Source organism: Megachile rotundata, chromosome 3, assembly GCF_050947335.1.
Source record: "Megachile rotundata isolate GNS110a chromosome 3, iyMegRotu1, whole genome shotgun sequence".
In the NCBI taxonomy this organism is placed as follows: Eukaryota; Metazoa; Arthropoda; class Insecta; order Hymenoptera; family Megachilidae; genus Megachile; species Megachile rotundata.
The window spans coordinates 13,210,079-13,227,023 of NC_134985.1; the positions used below are offsets into that span (position 1 = coordinate 13,210,079).

The 16,945-nt window shown below is 34.3% G+C and overlaps 1 protein-coding gene across 2 annotated transcripts in view; it reads left to right on the forward strand.

Annotated features, from left to right (window-relative positions):
- LOC100884063 (uncharacterized) overlaps positions 1-14,123 on the forward strand; it is a 113,406-nt gene extending 99,283 nt beyond the window's left edge. For both annotated transcript variants that reach the window (XM_003702096.3, XM_012282503.2), the window contains 9 exons: positions 4,666-5,008; positions 5,261-5,521; positions 5,648-5,798; positions 5,889-5,997; positions 6,064-7,063; positions 7,193-7,243; positions 7,334-7,374; positions 7,434-7,574; positions 7,643-14,123. In XM_003702096.3, the coding sequence (XP_003702144.2) occupies positions 4,666-5,008; positions 5,261-5,521; positions 5,648-5,798; positions 5,889-5,997; positions 6,064-7,063; positions 7,193-7,243; positions 7,334-7,374; positions 7,434-7,574; positions 7,643-7,735 (2,190 nt within the window). In that variant the 3' untranslated portion in view covers positions 7,736-14,123. The remainder of the gene's footprint in view (positions 1-4,665; positions 5,009-5,260; positions 5,522-5,647; positions 5,799-5,888; positions 5,998-6,063; positions 7,064-7,192; positions 7,244-7,333; positions 7,375-7,433; positions 7,575-7,642) is intronic.
- The last annotated feature ends 2,822 nt before the right edge of the window (positions 14,124-16,945 follow it).

A 16,945-nucleotide genomic window follows, 5' to 3' on the forward strand; every position in this document is an offset into this window, starting at 1 on the left:
TGTGTATAATTTTATATATTTGTATATTTGTGTATAATTTTATATATTTGTATATTTGTATATTTTTATACAATTTTATATACACAATTTCAATTTGATGTATTTGTATATTTTTGTATATTTGTGTATAATTTTATAATTTGTGTATTTATATATTTTTATGCAATTTTATATACACAATTTCAATTTGATGTATTTGTATATTTTTGTATATTTGTACATAGTTGTTTAGTTGTACATTTGTGTAGAATTGTATTGTTGTATATTTATGTACAATTCTATAGTTTTGTATTTGTTTACAATTGTATAGTTGTATATTTGTAGAGAAGTGTTTATATTGTACATTTGTGTACAATTGTATAATTGTATATTTGTGTACAATTGTATACTTGTATATTTATACAAAATTGTTTAGTTGTATATTTGTGTGCAATTGCATAGTTGTATATTTATGTACAATTGTGTACTTGTATATTTATACAAAATTGTTTAGTTGTATATTTTTGTGCAATTGTATAGTTGTATATTTGAGTGCAATTGCATAGTTGTATATTTATGTACAATTGTGTACTTGTATATTTATACAAAATTGTTTAGTTGTATATTTGTGTGCAATTGTATAGTTGTATATTTGAGTGCAATTGCATAGCTGTATATTTATGTACAATTGTATAATTATATATTTATGTAGAATTGTATACTTGTATATTTATACAGAATTATTTTAGTTGTACATTTGTATACAACTGTATAGTTGTACATTTATATATAATTGTATAGTTGTATATTTGTGTGCAATTGCATAGTTGTATATTTATGTACAATTGTGTACTTGTATATTTATACAAAATTGTTCAGTTGTATATTTGTGTACAATTGTATAGTTGTATATTTATGTACAATTGTATAATTGTATATTTATATACAATTGTATAATTATATATTTATGTAGAATTGTATACTTGTATATTTATACAGAATTATTTTAGTTGTACATTTGTATACAACTGTATAGTTGTACTTTTATATACAATTGTATAGTTGTACATTTATATACAATTGTAATAGTTCTCTATTTATAAACAGTTTTATACTTCTACATATATTTATGAACAATTGTATTGTTCTATATTTGTGAACAATTGTATAATTCTATATTTTTAAACAATTGTATAAATCTATATTTCTAAACAATTGTATAATTGTACACCATACCCCAGTATAAGCACAAAAAATGAAACCAAACAAAATCAGAGTACCTCCCTTCAACTACAACCAGAAACCACCCCATCATTGATTTTCTCCCTTATTTTTATTTATTTAATCATCGTTCCCGACAACATTCATCGTGTCGATAACAGTCGATTCTCCATTTTATTCAGAGAAATCTCGCAACGTTTCCATGTTTCGAAACAAAGGAGAAAAAGAACGAAATTTCAGAGATCGTTAAGAGCAACCAGGCAAAGAAAAAAGAGAACAAGAGAGGGGTTGAAAATGCATTGTGAAAATAGAGATTTCATTTGCCACGTGCTGCATACTGTACCTTTCCACAGAACGATATATTAACAAAAAAAAAGAACTAGAAGTGGTTTCAATCACTCGACACGTGTACACAGTTATTTTTCAAAAATTGTTCGGAGAATCGGGTCGATGCTTTTGCTGTGTTCCTTTTTTTCGCTGCGAGTAATAACTCGACGAATGTACAGAATACGCTTCGTCGCCTGTACGTTCGTTTTTATTCCACGCTCTACGTTTACTGATTCGAATGATGATTTTTATGCGAATACAACTTAAAACGAACGATCAAATAAAAATATATCAAGTCTTAAATCCAAAGAATGTATAAAAAAAATATGAAGTCTTAAATCCAAAGAATGAATAAAAAAAATATGAAGTCTTAAATCCAAAGAATAAATAAAAAAAATATCAAGTCTTAAATCCAGAAAATAAATAAAAAAAAAAATAGCAAGTCTTAAATCCAAAAAATGAATAAAAAAAAATATCAAGTCTTAAATCCAGAGAATAAATAAAAAAAAATATCAAGTCTTAAATCCAAAGAATAAATAAAAAAAAATATCAAGTCTTAAATCCAAAGAATAAATAAAAAAAAATATCAAGTCTTAAATCCAAAGAATGAAAAAAAAATATCAAGCCTTAAATCCAAAGAACAAATAAAAAAAAATATCAAGTCTTAAATCCAAAGAATGAATAAAAAAAATATAGCAGATTAATGTAAAGAAAGAATAAAAAAATAAAGAATTAAAAGAGGAACAGTGAGAATGAAAACTCAAGCCAGGAAGAGTAGGCTGAGTCCATAAGAAAAGCGAAAAAGGAAAAAAAGATGGGTTTTCTATCGATCCACGTGGTCCCGCGGAAATCTTAGCGTTCCAGATTCGAGCATAACGATAATTCGACATTCGAGCATAACGAACCTGCTTGCTGGTCGGCCGAGTTCCGACTTCGGGGTGTAAGGACACAAAGATGGCCGTCGTTAAAGGAGCAAGGAAGAAGAAAGACCAGTGAAGATAGAGAGAAAAGCGGGGGTGAAGCAGAGGGTTATTTCTGCGGGATCCGCCAGTTTTTTAAGAAGATACTCACAATCAGTCGGTATTGTTCTCAAGGAGAAACTCCCCGCGGTGAAAACGTGCCCCGTCGCCGACGTGGTGCACCATCTTCGTCGCGATTAAATCGCCGTAAGACTCAGGATGCAGAAGAACGAGGAACGTGGACGTTTCGTGTCCTTTTTATTCGTGGAACGTGTCGATTTTAATTATGATTAATTGTTTTTATTTATTACTGTGAAAATTTTTATGAGGATTGTGAAATTTATCTGCTGTGTTTGAAATTATTTTAGTTTGTGGACTTTAGATGGTGTTACATATCGAGGTTCGAAAAGTTTCACCCTACAAATATCTAGAGACAGCAAAGTTTCCTTCAGTTTTTAGATTGCCAAATTTCACAAATTCTTACATTAATTCCCTTGTAATTCCCTATGATTTCAAATTAATAAATTCTTTAATTCCCAAGCTTCTCAATCCTTATATTCCCAAAGTCTTGAAGTTCCAAATTCCCTAGTTCCAAAATTCTCTAGTTCCCATACTCCCTAGTTCCCAAACTCCCTAGTTCCCAAATTCCCTAGTTCCCAAACTCCCTAGTTCCCAAACTCCCTAGTTCCAAAATTCCCTAATTCCAAAATTCTCTAGTTCCCAAATTCCCTAGTTCCTAAAATCCTTAGTCCCCAAATTCTCTAGTTCCAAAACTCCCTAGTACCAAAATTCTCTAGTTCCAAAATTTCCTAGTTCCCAAACTCCCTAGTTCCAAAATTCTCTAATTCCCAAATTCCCTAGTTCCAAAATTCTCTAGTTCCCAAATTCCCTAGTTCCAAAATTCTCTAGTTCCCAAATTCCCTAGTTCCAAAATTCTCTAGTTCCCATACTCCCTAGTTCCCAAACTCCCTAGTTCCCAAATTCCCTAGTTCCCAAATTCCCTAGTTCCCAAATTCCCTAGTTCCAAAATTCCCTAGTTCCCAAATTCCCTAGTTCCAAAATTCTCTAGTTCCCATACTCCCTAGTTCCCAAACTCCCTACTTCCCAAATACCCTAGTTCCCAAACTCCCTAGTTCCCAAACTCCCTAGTTCCAAAATTCCCTAATTCCAAAATTCTCTACCTCCCAAATTCCCTAGTTCCCAAACTCCCTAGTTCCCAAACTCCCTCGTTCCAAAATTCCCTAATTCCAAAATTTTCTAGTTCCCAAATTCCCTAGTTCCAAAATTCCCTAGTTCCCAAATTCCCTAGTTCCCAAACTCCCTAGTTCCAAAATTCCCTAATTCCAAAATTCTCTAGTTCCCAAATTCCCTAGTTCCCAAACTCCCTAGTTCCAAAATTCCCTAATTCCAAAATTCTCTAGTTCCCAAATTCCCTAGTTCCCAAACTCCCTAGCTCCAAAATTCTCTAGTTTCCAAATTCCCTAGTTCCAAAATTCCGTAATCCCAAAATTGCCTAGTCCCCAAATTCCTAAATCCCTAAATTCACAAATCCTCAAATCCCCAAAATCCCTAAATCCCCAAATTTCCAAATTCAAAATTTCTAAAAATTACCATATAAGCTATGACAAAAATAACTAGCAAATTTCATGAGTAATCGCAATAAATAGATACCCACAGTATATTTTCACAATTTGCAATTTAATGAATGTTTATTAAAGAAGTTGCACGCAAGGTGAATGTGCATCTAATTGATTTAATTACTAACATAAACATTTCATTTACCCAGAGAATATTCGGTGTAAAGTTCATCAGTAGCACAGTTTAATTACTTTATTCAAATATACCCCGGAATGTATAATGTAGAACGATAATAAGATATTCGACATCTGTGTAAACAATAATCTTGAAACGAGCTCAAATTCGTAGCACATGTTGAAATTTTGAAATTTCGAAACTTTAATGTGCCTTTAATAACAATCGAGTACAATCAATACTTTTGTAATTTCATATCTCCTTTCTGTGGAAAGAGAAAATACGCAGAAAATAACAAATAGTCAAATTTTCAAGTTGGAATTACTGCAGACTCTCGCTATATTGCCGTTGACTTTTAACGAATTATCTTGCAATAATTAATTGTTTCCGTAATTAATTGAAGTGTGTTTCGTGGTCGATGTTACAGGCGGATCTACTCGGCAACTCGCTCTACTCGTTCGTGGATCCGAAGGATCACGAGGAACTAAACAGGAACCTCACCCCGGACGAGATGCAAGGAGTGAGTTCGTCGACGCCGCAGATGGACGGCATGAATGATAATTCCAATTCCTCGGAGGACTCGTCATCCTCCAGAAACGAGAGGAGGCCGTTCCGCGAGCAAAGGAGGAGCTTCGAGCTCAGAATACGGCATCGCACCGCTTCCAGGCGCGAACACACGCAATACGAATGCCTCGAAGTCTCCGGGATGCTCAGGCTTGCGGATGCTTGCAGAAATCCTGAATCGAACGCTAATCGAATGAGACATCAAGGTAACATTCAAATTTCAAACTCTTAATAATTCGAATATTCCTCAAGTAGTCAAATAATTCTGATAATTCCACATACGATATTCAATCAATCAAATTTAGTTAGGAATGTTCCCAACATTTGAACAGCCCAATGTTCCCAATAACCAAATTTCAAATCCACATGTGCCCAATATTGAAACACTCATTGAGCAATTTAGCAACCGAGTATTTCGCAGCTGTTCAAAAATAATGTGGCCATATTTTATCTTCCAGAAGTCAATTCGACCAGCAACGACATCGTTTTCGTGGGTGTAGCAAGGGTTATGATGAAACGACCCATCACCGAAATATCCATAATGGATGCGAATAAAGATGAGTACGTCACCAGACATTTGGTGGACGGCAGGATTATTTATTGTGATCACAGGGTATCAGTGGTTGCCGGCTACTTGTCCGAGGAGGTGTCAGGTTTGAGCGCCTTCAGTTTCATGCATAAGGACGATTTCAGGTGGACGATGATCGTTCTACGTCAGAGTGAGTTCGAACGTTCTGATTTGCTCTTCTGAATATTATCAATTGTAATAATACTCTTATACAATTACCACAAGTTGTATAAAAGTACACACGATTTTCTCTAACGTAACGAAATTGATTTCGCAGTGTACGATCGCGTGGAGACCTGTGGATCATCTTGTTATAGGCTACTGTCGAAAACCGGCGAGTTTATTTATTTGCGTACGCACGGCTACTTAGAGTTCGACAAGGACACGCAAACGGTCGAATCTTTTGTGTGCATAAACACATTGGTGTCGTAAGTACTGCAATGTGCTTTTAACGCGTTTGTTAACCAAACGCTACACCCACGTACTTGACCACGATCGGATATCCAATTTCCTTGCAGAGAAGAGGAGGGTATTAAACTGGTCAAACAAATGAAGAAGAGATTCTCAGCCACGGTGTCCGAATCCACTCGAGCGATCCAGAGCAAGGACGATGCGTCGTTCGACATGGTAATTTTAATGTTACTGACTCTACAAAACGTGCGTGCAGTAGATACAATCGTTATTATTTTATAGAACACGGACTCGCAGCAGTCGAACCCGAAGAGCAGCGTGGAAGACCCGTCGCAGCTGGAGGACGCAATCACGCACTTGGTCAGCGATTTGTCGTCGTCGGTGCCGGATGATCATCTGTCGGATACTCCGGTGCCTAACGAACAGTACGTGAAAGCTGCCATGGTGTCGCAGCATCTGCCACCGGCCGCTGCTCAGGCCAGCAAGCTGGGTATCAAGAAGATCGACCATTATCTGGTGGTGCAAGGCAAGGGAAGTCGAACTCCGAAGCAGGGATCCAAAACGAGCAAGCACGAGAAGCAAGACAGTCCGAGATCTATAGGGAAGACGATAACGATCCACGATGTCACCAACAAAGCTAATGAAACAATGAAAGATGTAAAAATTCCTTCACCAATGAGCGATGCGATCGTCAGGAAAAATACCACCGTAGAACCGAGCATAAATTCCCCACGCGACCCTGGAACGTCTCACCTGAACGTCCCTCGGGATCTGAATATCTTGAGCTCTGGAGCTGTAGTCAAGGATCCCTGCGAGATCAAGGTCGAGCACACCATGGACGTGTTCAAACACCAGGAACCCGTCATTGAATATCCTGATAACGGTATTGTAGATAACACTGCTGCCGGTACGAAGTCGACTCGCCAGTACCCGCTGAAGAGGATATACAGCGAGGAGGATATCAGGACGGGTTGCAATAAGAAGAGACATAGTAATGTCTCGTACGTGCCGGCGAACAGGAGCGATGAACCGCCGAATGTTTCCTACGTCGATTGCAGATCTTTTGTTACCGATGGATACCTGGAGATCGCCACGGACTTCAATCAGTACAACAATATGAGCTCTCAGTCGCCGAATTCCACTTTGAATGATGCTATTGTGGACTATCAGCAAGTGGATTCCAGCGTTCCACTGATACCACCGAATCCGGATGATGATCAGTTCATCCTTAATGACTTGAAGGATGATCCGTTACTGAGTCCAAGTCTGGATGCTAATCCAGGTACTGATGTTACTTTAATTTTAGTCTCATCTCAGTAAAGAGAAGCTGTCTTGCAGAAGACTTTGTCATATTAAGTCACAGTACTTGTCATTGTTTATATAACTTCATTAATGTCTCTTTCCTTTACAGATCTTATAATGAAAATATTCGATGATCTAAGGCACGTACCAATTTTTGAAAGTGAGTATAATATGATATAATGATAATATGTATATGTACATAATATAATGTACAGTCTTTACAATAATAATTATTTACCAATCTTTTCAGACTCCTTCAACGAGACGAAAGTACAATTAGCGGATAATAATGTAAGTATTAATTAAAGAAAATATTATTGAAACAAATACTAAATTATTATTTATCACAGGCAATCAATAACGAGATAAGGAGAAAACATTTACAACTCATGAATACCATGGCATTACAAGAATCACAACTAAATGTTCTAGCAAGGGATTTGAAAAATCCAGCTTTGCAAGCGAAACGGGGAAGTTTAACGCCGTTGCAGGTACATACAATTCTTCATAGTTCAATATATTTTATTTCAAAAATGACATGCTTCATTTTGTCTCTTAGGCGGAGCATAATATGCAGAAACAGATTCTCGAAACGCTGCAGCAAGATCATCATAATATTCAAATAAACATAAAACACAATATCGGTGTATAAAAGTTTTCAAGAGTAAAACACGATCTTAACTAAGTATTTCACGAAGAAGATAAATTAACAAGATAACCAAGAGGTACATGTTAACATAAATGGAATTGTACATTGAATATTTCGGTGAACTTCACTGTAACTCATTCCTCTGCAAGTTATCAATGACGCAATGGTAATGTGGAAAAATGTAACGGTTACTAGTTACATTGACAATCGACGACAGTGTAATAATGTCGATATCCTGTATTATTCCGTAACTGAACAAAGAAGAAAGATAACAGTTATGGTCAGATTCAATATCTAATTGAAGAAAGAAGAAATGTCGTAAGTAGAAAATCCACGAGATAATCAATATAAATATGCAGCCTGCATTATTGAACTGTTTTTGGAAGCCGGATTGTATGGACCCTGTTCTCGTCCACTTTGGCTCAAATATGAACTGTTTACCACACACAACGTGTGCGAGTTCTATTGTAAATGGCGGCTACGTTTTACGTTTTTTGAAGGTCCAATGTTACGCAACTTTCAAATTTTATGATAACAAGTTTGTAGATAGTGTGGACTCGATTTTTAAACGACCGCGCTATTCGTTCAGCCTTCTGGATCGTTTTACACTTGGTCATTGTTTGAAGGGGAATGAAAAAATAAAAACTGTTTCGACGTTAAATAGAGCACGCAACGTGCACACATATATCGGATGGATACAGCACCAGTTCTGTTTAAATCCTATCGTAGGATACGAAGAAATTGTGGATTTGAATCTTTCTAGCGAAAGCAAGATGGCAGTACAAAATTTGTATTTCGAACAAAAGAGACATGCTTTCAGGAAAAATACGTATTATTAAAAAATGGATATTAGATACGTGACTGTACCTAATTTTTATTATTGTTACAAAAATGTGTAACAATGAAATATTGACTGTAAATTCTTTTGTTTTCTTTAAAATAATCTTTTGCAAAAGGGTATGGACTGCTTTCTTCTTTATCCTTCTCCAGGTATGCACTACTTTTTTTTTTAATATACGCAGTTTGGAGCATTTTCATTATTTCTATCAATTTTTTATTTTGTTAACAATTCAACAAAATTAATAACCTTCTATGATGGTGTTAAACACGTAACTTTGAACGTTACTGGCCTCGTTATCCACCCAATATTATGTTGCTTTATAGCAGTGGTGGGCAGATGTGCCCGCCGAAAAAATTACTGGCACGGGCTGTGCACAATGTGCAAAATTTAGGTGTGCTAAGAAAAGAACTCTTCATATATTCCAAATTTTCAGATTCCCAAATTTTGCATTCTAAAAAACAGCACACTAAAAACTTGATACGTTTTAAATTTGCAAACTTCAAAAGTTTTAAATTTGCAAACAAGAATTAATTTACAAATTTCTAAATTAAAAAATTTAGAAATTGTCAGATTTACAAATTCTTAAAATGAGGAATTTAGAAGCACTGCATGAAAGGATCTCTTTCTGTATTGTCCTCTTCATGGCAATATAAGAAGAGACCTCGCGAGCAGAGTAGCCCATCACTGTTTTCTATTATTTTATTGAATATTAGTTAAGCTTTAGTATCCGTTAACGAGTAGAAGTGGAATTACCGTTTTTAGCTGATGTGTAAAGATGCATAGGCAGATTACATTTTTTTAAAGCTACAGTTGACAAGACCGTAAATAAGCATAATCAAGTAAATGAATCTGCGATTCAATGTAAAAATGTTAAAAAAATCTATAAAATGGAGTTGCGCGTATGGAAGATTAATTATAGACGCGCGTTCATTGTGGACATATGCAACATATATAGATATATATATATAAATATATAAATAATATATTGTTTACAAATACGAACACAAGTAGATATGTGCAGTAACACCCGTTCATTCTATTCTCATTGTTGGTCAAGAGTTCTTGACAGAATTTCATGGTCGATTTTTTCGAAAACCGAACTTTGAAGGAAAAAGAAATGTCATCCCATATTTTTGATTTATTACTGCACAAGAAATCATCTTCTTCCCGCTTGTACCATAATTTTTGGTACACCCTATGTACAAAGTGTCTCTAAAAGATTGTATAATCAAACAACTGGAGATTCTTAGTGGCGCTATAAATTAAACAAGTTTTCAGGTTATCTTCTGTGGCTTCGTTTCTGAAACTTTAAACATAATAATTGTAATCATTAATTTTGGTTAGTCACAATTGTGTTGTTATTAATTATTGAAGATGTGATTATTATATTATATGATCATTATTTGTGATTCAAAATGTTTTAACTATCAAATATTATAAGCTCTGCATATTAAAAAAATAATATCAAAACAAATGTTAAGTTTGATAAATAAATATGTGAAAAAATCTAAAATTAAGTCTATTAAGAAGCAAGTGTCAAGAGTATTAATATCTAATCAAACATATTGAAATATAAATAAGTTTCGTTATAAATGTATAACTCTCTAGAGTGTCATAAATTGATAGAAGTAAAGAAAATTTGTTTGAGCACACATAATCAACAAATTCAAGATTGTACAATCTTTCTGGGACATCTTGTGCGTATGTATCATTTAGTTCCATTTTCCTATGTACAACTATAAATAAGGCTGATACTGTAAATAAGAATTCCGTACATCTCAATGTAATCGGTAGTTGACCGAGTAATGAAATCACCGTTTTCTTTTGTGAATTTTGTTCATCGTTCATTCATATTGTACATCTATTTGCAACATCGTGTGCTATCCCCCAAATACATAGTAAAGAAGAGTATCTTTTTTCTTTTTCATGCTCCTGCGTACTGATACAAGTCACGATATCAGGTAGGGTTTAGAATTGTAGTTAACAAAACGATGTTTTTAATGTACGGGCAGCCCATCCCCCTTTTAACGTAAGTTCACGGTTCCAAGGGCAAAGCATCAATGTTCATATTGAAAAAGAAAAAGCAGTAACTTTAATTCGTACTATTTTATGAGCTTTATGACTTTAGCAAGAATTAATATAAACTATATATATATGTATATTTATTTTAATCCTTATCCTTTAAAAAAAGAAAGAAAAAGATGCTTTGAACGAGCAAGAATAACGAAATTACGAGAAGAGGGAATATTACCTGCGTATAATACTTCTTATATATGTACACATCATATGTTCATTGTAAAAAAAGAATGATCGTTAACTCGTTTTTATGTCATTTGACATCGATGTCAAGCGTATTGAGGTAGATCGTCGCTCGTGAATATACATTATTCTATTCAGGTGGTAGAGGGAGCGTAAAATGTACGATATTAAGAAAACTATGCTTGAAATACGAAACTTGTGCTCATTTTTTTATTGTTAAAACGGATGTGACTATTCTTCGCCTCATGATCGCTCGACGTTGATAAGAAAATTTCAACTTTTTTACATGCTTATTATTATATATATACTGTTTAGGAGATGAATGGTACCCGCACGCGTGTAATCCACGATTATTGTGAGCGGGCCATTTAGTTAAGCGAATGGCAGATTTTCCAATTCGTCATGATCATTATAGTACAAACAGCAAGTTTAAAGGTGTCTGTGTTTAGTGTCACTCTCGGTCCTTTTACTCTTACGAAAATTATGCACGATTTTTAACACACGATGGGTTTAATTTTGTACGATTGTCGAGGAGACTCGAAATTGGCGGGAAACTTATGTGACGTTCGAATTGTACAGTTGTAATACTTTGATTATTTAAATTGAATTAGAATATTTTTATAATTCAAATAACTTCGAATGCTAAATGTTTATTCATATACTTTAATTCTGAAAGAATGCAAAAATAAGTTGTGATTAAAATTAAGTTACTACTTCGATGTTTCCTCGTAATCGCAGATTTCTCCCAATCAGTGGTCCATAAATCGTGAATTCCTCGTCAAGCAAATTGTTCACGGTGTGATCCTTTGAGCTTAGCACCATGTTTTGTATATCCTATACGTGGAATATTTCTACAACACCTGATGAAAATCGTTTGACAAGATATATGGTATCCATGATATCTCGTTATTTAAAGATATAATACATGTGCGATTGTGTTAACCTCGAAAAATAATATCATGGTAAGATTGTATCGTCATCCATTTTGCCATCGCTTGAAACAGTAACCGAAAGATTTACCACGAAAATGCGTGACACAAAACAGACGGCACTACAGAATTCGCTAAACGTGTTTAATCTTATAACATTGTAAATATTACCTTTATTATATTTTATACTCTGCTGTTTGCACATAAGTGATTTTTACAATTTCTTTCTGTAAGTTTAACATACGCAAGCACAATACAACACGATTGTGTGGTACATCTTTCTTGTACGTTTATACATGTTAGGAGCATAATGCTGCGAGAATGTTTGTTTGAATCATTGGCGCGGTCGAATCATGTTATTCAGTTGCAGCGAACAGTCTTGTATACTTTTTCGTAATCTTGTTTGTGAGAAACGAAGAGAAAGGAAAATTAGGAAATTGTCAAAACTATGCGTAAAAATCATACTTGAAACGTTACGAAGACAGTATTACGCAGCAGCGTAAACATACCGCATAGTAATATGGTAATTATTCAATTGTTCGAATCAAAATCTTTATAGTATATGTGTCGTCTTCTGTTTTAATTTTGTCGATACTCTTTGTTAATTTGTTGGTACTTTTCAGGTGAAATAATGAGAAAACGACGCATATATTATTTGAATGTACAGCGAGCTTGGCGGGCTTTTCTGAGGAAAATGGCGGCGTAGGAAGACACTAGTGAATTTTGGTTTTAACAGTTTTAAAATTTTTAAATTTGGAATTTAAAAAATTTGAAAATTTAAATATTTGGAAGTGCAGAGATTTGGAGAGTTTAGAGAGATCTAGGGACTAGGGAAATTAGGTATTTCTAAAGATTAGAAATTGGGAAATTTGACAACTGTAGATAAGGAAGGTTTGACAATAGGGTTTGGAAATTTAAGAATTGGGAGATTTGAGAATTTAGAAGCTTGCAGAATTGGGGATTAAGGACTTGGAAATTTAGCTCCTGGGTATTTTGAAATTTTGGAAATTTAGAAATTGAAGAATTTGAGTTTAGGAATTTGAGGATGTAGAAATGTAATAATTGGAGAATTTAAAAATTTAAAAATGTAACAATTGAGGAATTTAACAATTTAGAACTGTAGCAATTGGGGAATTTAAAAATTTAAAAATGTAGCAATTGGGGAATTTAAAAATTTAATAATTTAAATATTGAAAAATGTAAAATCCCATAATATGTTGATTTAGATATTTAAAAATTAGGGAGTACAAGAATTTAAAAATTAAAAAATGTAAAAATATGATAATTTAACAAAGCAATTCATAATTTAAAAATGTAGAATAATTTGAAAGTCTTTTAATTCCAAATTTGATTTCTAAAAATTAAACACTAGTGACCTACTCGTTTTCCAAAGGAAGCCTACACAGCTCTCAAGTAAAAAAACAAATTATCGAGCGAATAATTGTACAGCTATTTTAACTTGTGTAACTCCAGTGTTCGACGAAACACAAATTGCATCGAAGCTGGTAAGACCGCGAATATGATTCGCATTTTAAAGAGCTTCTCTGAAGAGAAATGCACCTCTGTCGCTACATTTCACACACCGAGTACGAGCATAATAAAGCTAACCGATAATTTACATATATTTATTGCAATTATAAATAGTTTCTTCCCCTTGAATTTCGTCGATATTTATACTCTTGTGTGTATATGTGCTGCTCAATTAGAATGTACTGAAATAATAATAAACAATACAAACACAGTGTGTAAAATTGATAAAGAGGTGTATTGCTCTTCGTAGATTGCCAAAGATATAACCCAATTCCGTTCCTCTGTTCTTCCAAAAAAAAATGAGAAATTAAAATGATATTACTCTGTGCACGATGGAAAAATCTAATTCATGCAGAAATTTATAAAAATGTTTACAGAGCTGCTTGGCAGCGTAGATGACAATGGAATGAATCTTCTGAGAACAAGAATTTTAAATTCGAGGGACTCCACTCTCTGATAAATTTGTTCTTTCTAAAATATCTTTCGATTATTAAATTGCGTTCTTGCAGTGACTTTTCTTCTCTTTTAAAAATATCCAAACGAGAATAAGAAATGAACGAATTCTGAAATACAATTGATACAGAAATATTGTAATGATCGGGATCATGTAATACGTATAACTTGTGTCAAGACTGAATTATCAAGACTTCGTAGGAGGTGGAACATTTTTGTAAATAATACTGCCTGAAAGAAATATATGTAGAAATTATATGAAAATTACAAAAGATTGCAAACCCTCATTTCAATGTATTTTTCCCCTTCATATCCCGTCGAGCTATCACTGTTTCAATAAAAACGAGCTACGCTAAGATAATAAAAATATTTAAAATTACTTGTTAATTTATTACACAACAGAGATTCTTAAATTAATTGCGAGACCCCTATCGGCCTGCAAAGACAGTATTACAGACCTTATCACAATTAAATGCTGTCACACAACATACCCTCCGAGCTGTGTCTCATTTTGTTTCGCCCCCACAAACAAATTCTGCACTTGAATGTTTCTCATTGTTTTTTGAGCGTTCGTTAAAAAAACGATAGATTTTGCTAAGTATATAGGACTTCTTCTTTAATGCATATTTGCGGAAAACAAGTGTTCGACGCTTCGAAATATGCTTGCGAAGTAAAGAAGCGTGAATATTCGCTCGAGTATATACATATATGTTCGATAAACAAGGCCCTTCTTTTATTTATTCGTTCAGGACCGCCTGGGCGCCGGGCAGGGGCAAGTGCCCTGGGCAACGCGTTTTGGGTTTACAGATTTTCTGGCTGGGGGAAATTTAGTCAGAGATGCTTATGGGAGATTTGGGTTTGTTTGAAATAAATTTTTGGAACTTTGGGAATTTTAGTTTTGAATTTTTAGAATTTTACGAGGTTTGAATTTTGGGGGTTGGAGAATTTTGGGGGATGGAGATTTTAGGATTTTTGAATTTTGGAGGTTTGAGAATTTGGGACTTGGAGATTTTGGAATTTTGGAAATTTGGGACTTGGAGATTTTGGGATTTGGAGATATTTGAATTTTGCAAATTTGGGATTTGGAGATTTTGGAATTTTGGAAATTTGGGACTTGGAGATTTTGGGATTTGGAGATTTTGGAATTTTGGAAATTTGGGACATGGAGATTTTGAGATTTGGAGATATTGGAATTTTGCAAATTTGAGACTTGGAGATTTTGGAGTTTTGAAAATTTGAGACTTGGAGATTTTGGGATTTGGAGATATTGGAATTTTGCAAATTTGGGATTTGGAGATTTTGGAATTTTGCAAATTTGGGACTTGGAGATTTTGGAACTTTGGAAGTTTGGAACTTGGAAATTTTAGGATTTTAGAAATTTGGGACTTGGAGATTTTGGAATTTTAAAATTTTGGGACTTCAAGAATTTAGAATTTTAGAAGTTTGGAACTTGGAGGTTTTAGAATTTTGGAAGTTTGGGACTTGGAAAAATTTTAGAATTCTAAGGCTTTGAAATTGTAGAGCTTTAACATTTCAGAATTTTGGAAACTATAAAGTTTATAATTTTGGAAATTTGGGACTTGGAGATTTTAGAATTTTGGGACTTAAAGAATATAGAATATTAAGAGTTCACTATTGAATTTTTTAAAGTAAGAATTTTGAGGCATTGAAATTTTTGAAGTTTGAGCCTCTGGCACTAGAAAATTTTACAAGTATTTTGGGACTTTGAAACATTGGAACTTTAAAAATTTTTTATATTGTAACTTTCACATTTTTGAACTTCTGAAGGTTCAAATATTAAAATTTGAGAACTTCATAATGTAAGAATTTTAAAATATTAAAAATTTAGTACTTTGATAAATTCATTTCTTAAAATTTTACTATTTTCAATTTTCAAAATTTTAGAATTATAAATAATGAATTGAGAAATAGAATTGGCAATAATAAATAGAATTGATAAATACAATTAATGTAAATAGAATTGATAAATAGAATTTGTAATATATAAATAGAATTGATAAGTAACACATAAAGATCAAATATGATCAAATTCTCGAAAATATCCTCAACCCATAAGTAAGTCCATAAGTATAGCAAGTCTATAGATATCTCCACGTCAGTTATAATCCTAACCAAAAGAACCTCAAACCAGCAAATCTCAAAGCTCCCATGTACATCTCTGACCGAAATAAAACTATAATTCTACCACATTGAAACACCGTCAATGTCAATACGAAATCTATACAAAGGGTCAATATCATAATCTTTACAATCGATGAATCACAACGTCGAACAAGAAAACTTTTGCCCCGGGCCCCGTAGCTCTCTCGGCGGCTCTGCATCTACGACACCAAAAAGAAAACTTTACGACGAGTAACAAGGATCTTATTATTCGCTACTAAAAATTGCAGCTATGCCTTAATTTACACATCGGCAGCGCAAAAGTCGAATCGAATCCCCAATTGAGTGTCTCGACGACAAAATATATCTACGAAACACAAAAAGGAACACATAATTATCTCGTGGTGATCGAACGGGGGTGTTCCACTTGGACGTCGACCGATTGGACGCGTCCCGATTCGACGCGTTCCAATTCGAAGCATTCGAATTCGACGCGTTTCAATTCGAAGCTCTACCGATTCGACGCGTTCCAATTCCAAGCATTCGAATTCGACGCGTTCCAATTCGAAACATTCGAATTCGACGCGTTCCAATTCCAAGCATTCAAATTCGACGCGTTCCAATTCCAAGCATTCGAATTCGACGCGTTCCAATTCGAAGCTCTACCGATTCGACGCGTTCCAATTCCAAGCATTCGAATTCGAAGCTTTCGAATTCGACGCGTTCCAATTCCAAGCATTCGAATTCGACGCGTTCCAATTCGAAACATTCGAATTCGACGCGTTCCAATTCCAAGCATTCGAATTCGACGCGTTCCAATTCCAAGCATTCGAATTCGACGCGTTCCAATTCCAAGCATTCGAATTCGACGCGTTCCAATTCCAAGCATTCGAATTCGACGCGTTACAATTCGAAGCATTCGAATTCGACGCGTTCCAATTCGAAGCATTCGAATTCGACGCGTTCCAATTCGAAGCTCTACCGATTCGACGCGTTCCAATTCGAAGCTCTACCGATTCGACGCGTTCCAATTCCAAGCATTCGAATTCGACGCGTTACAATTCGAAGCTTTCGAATTCG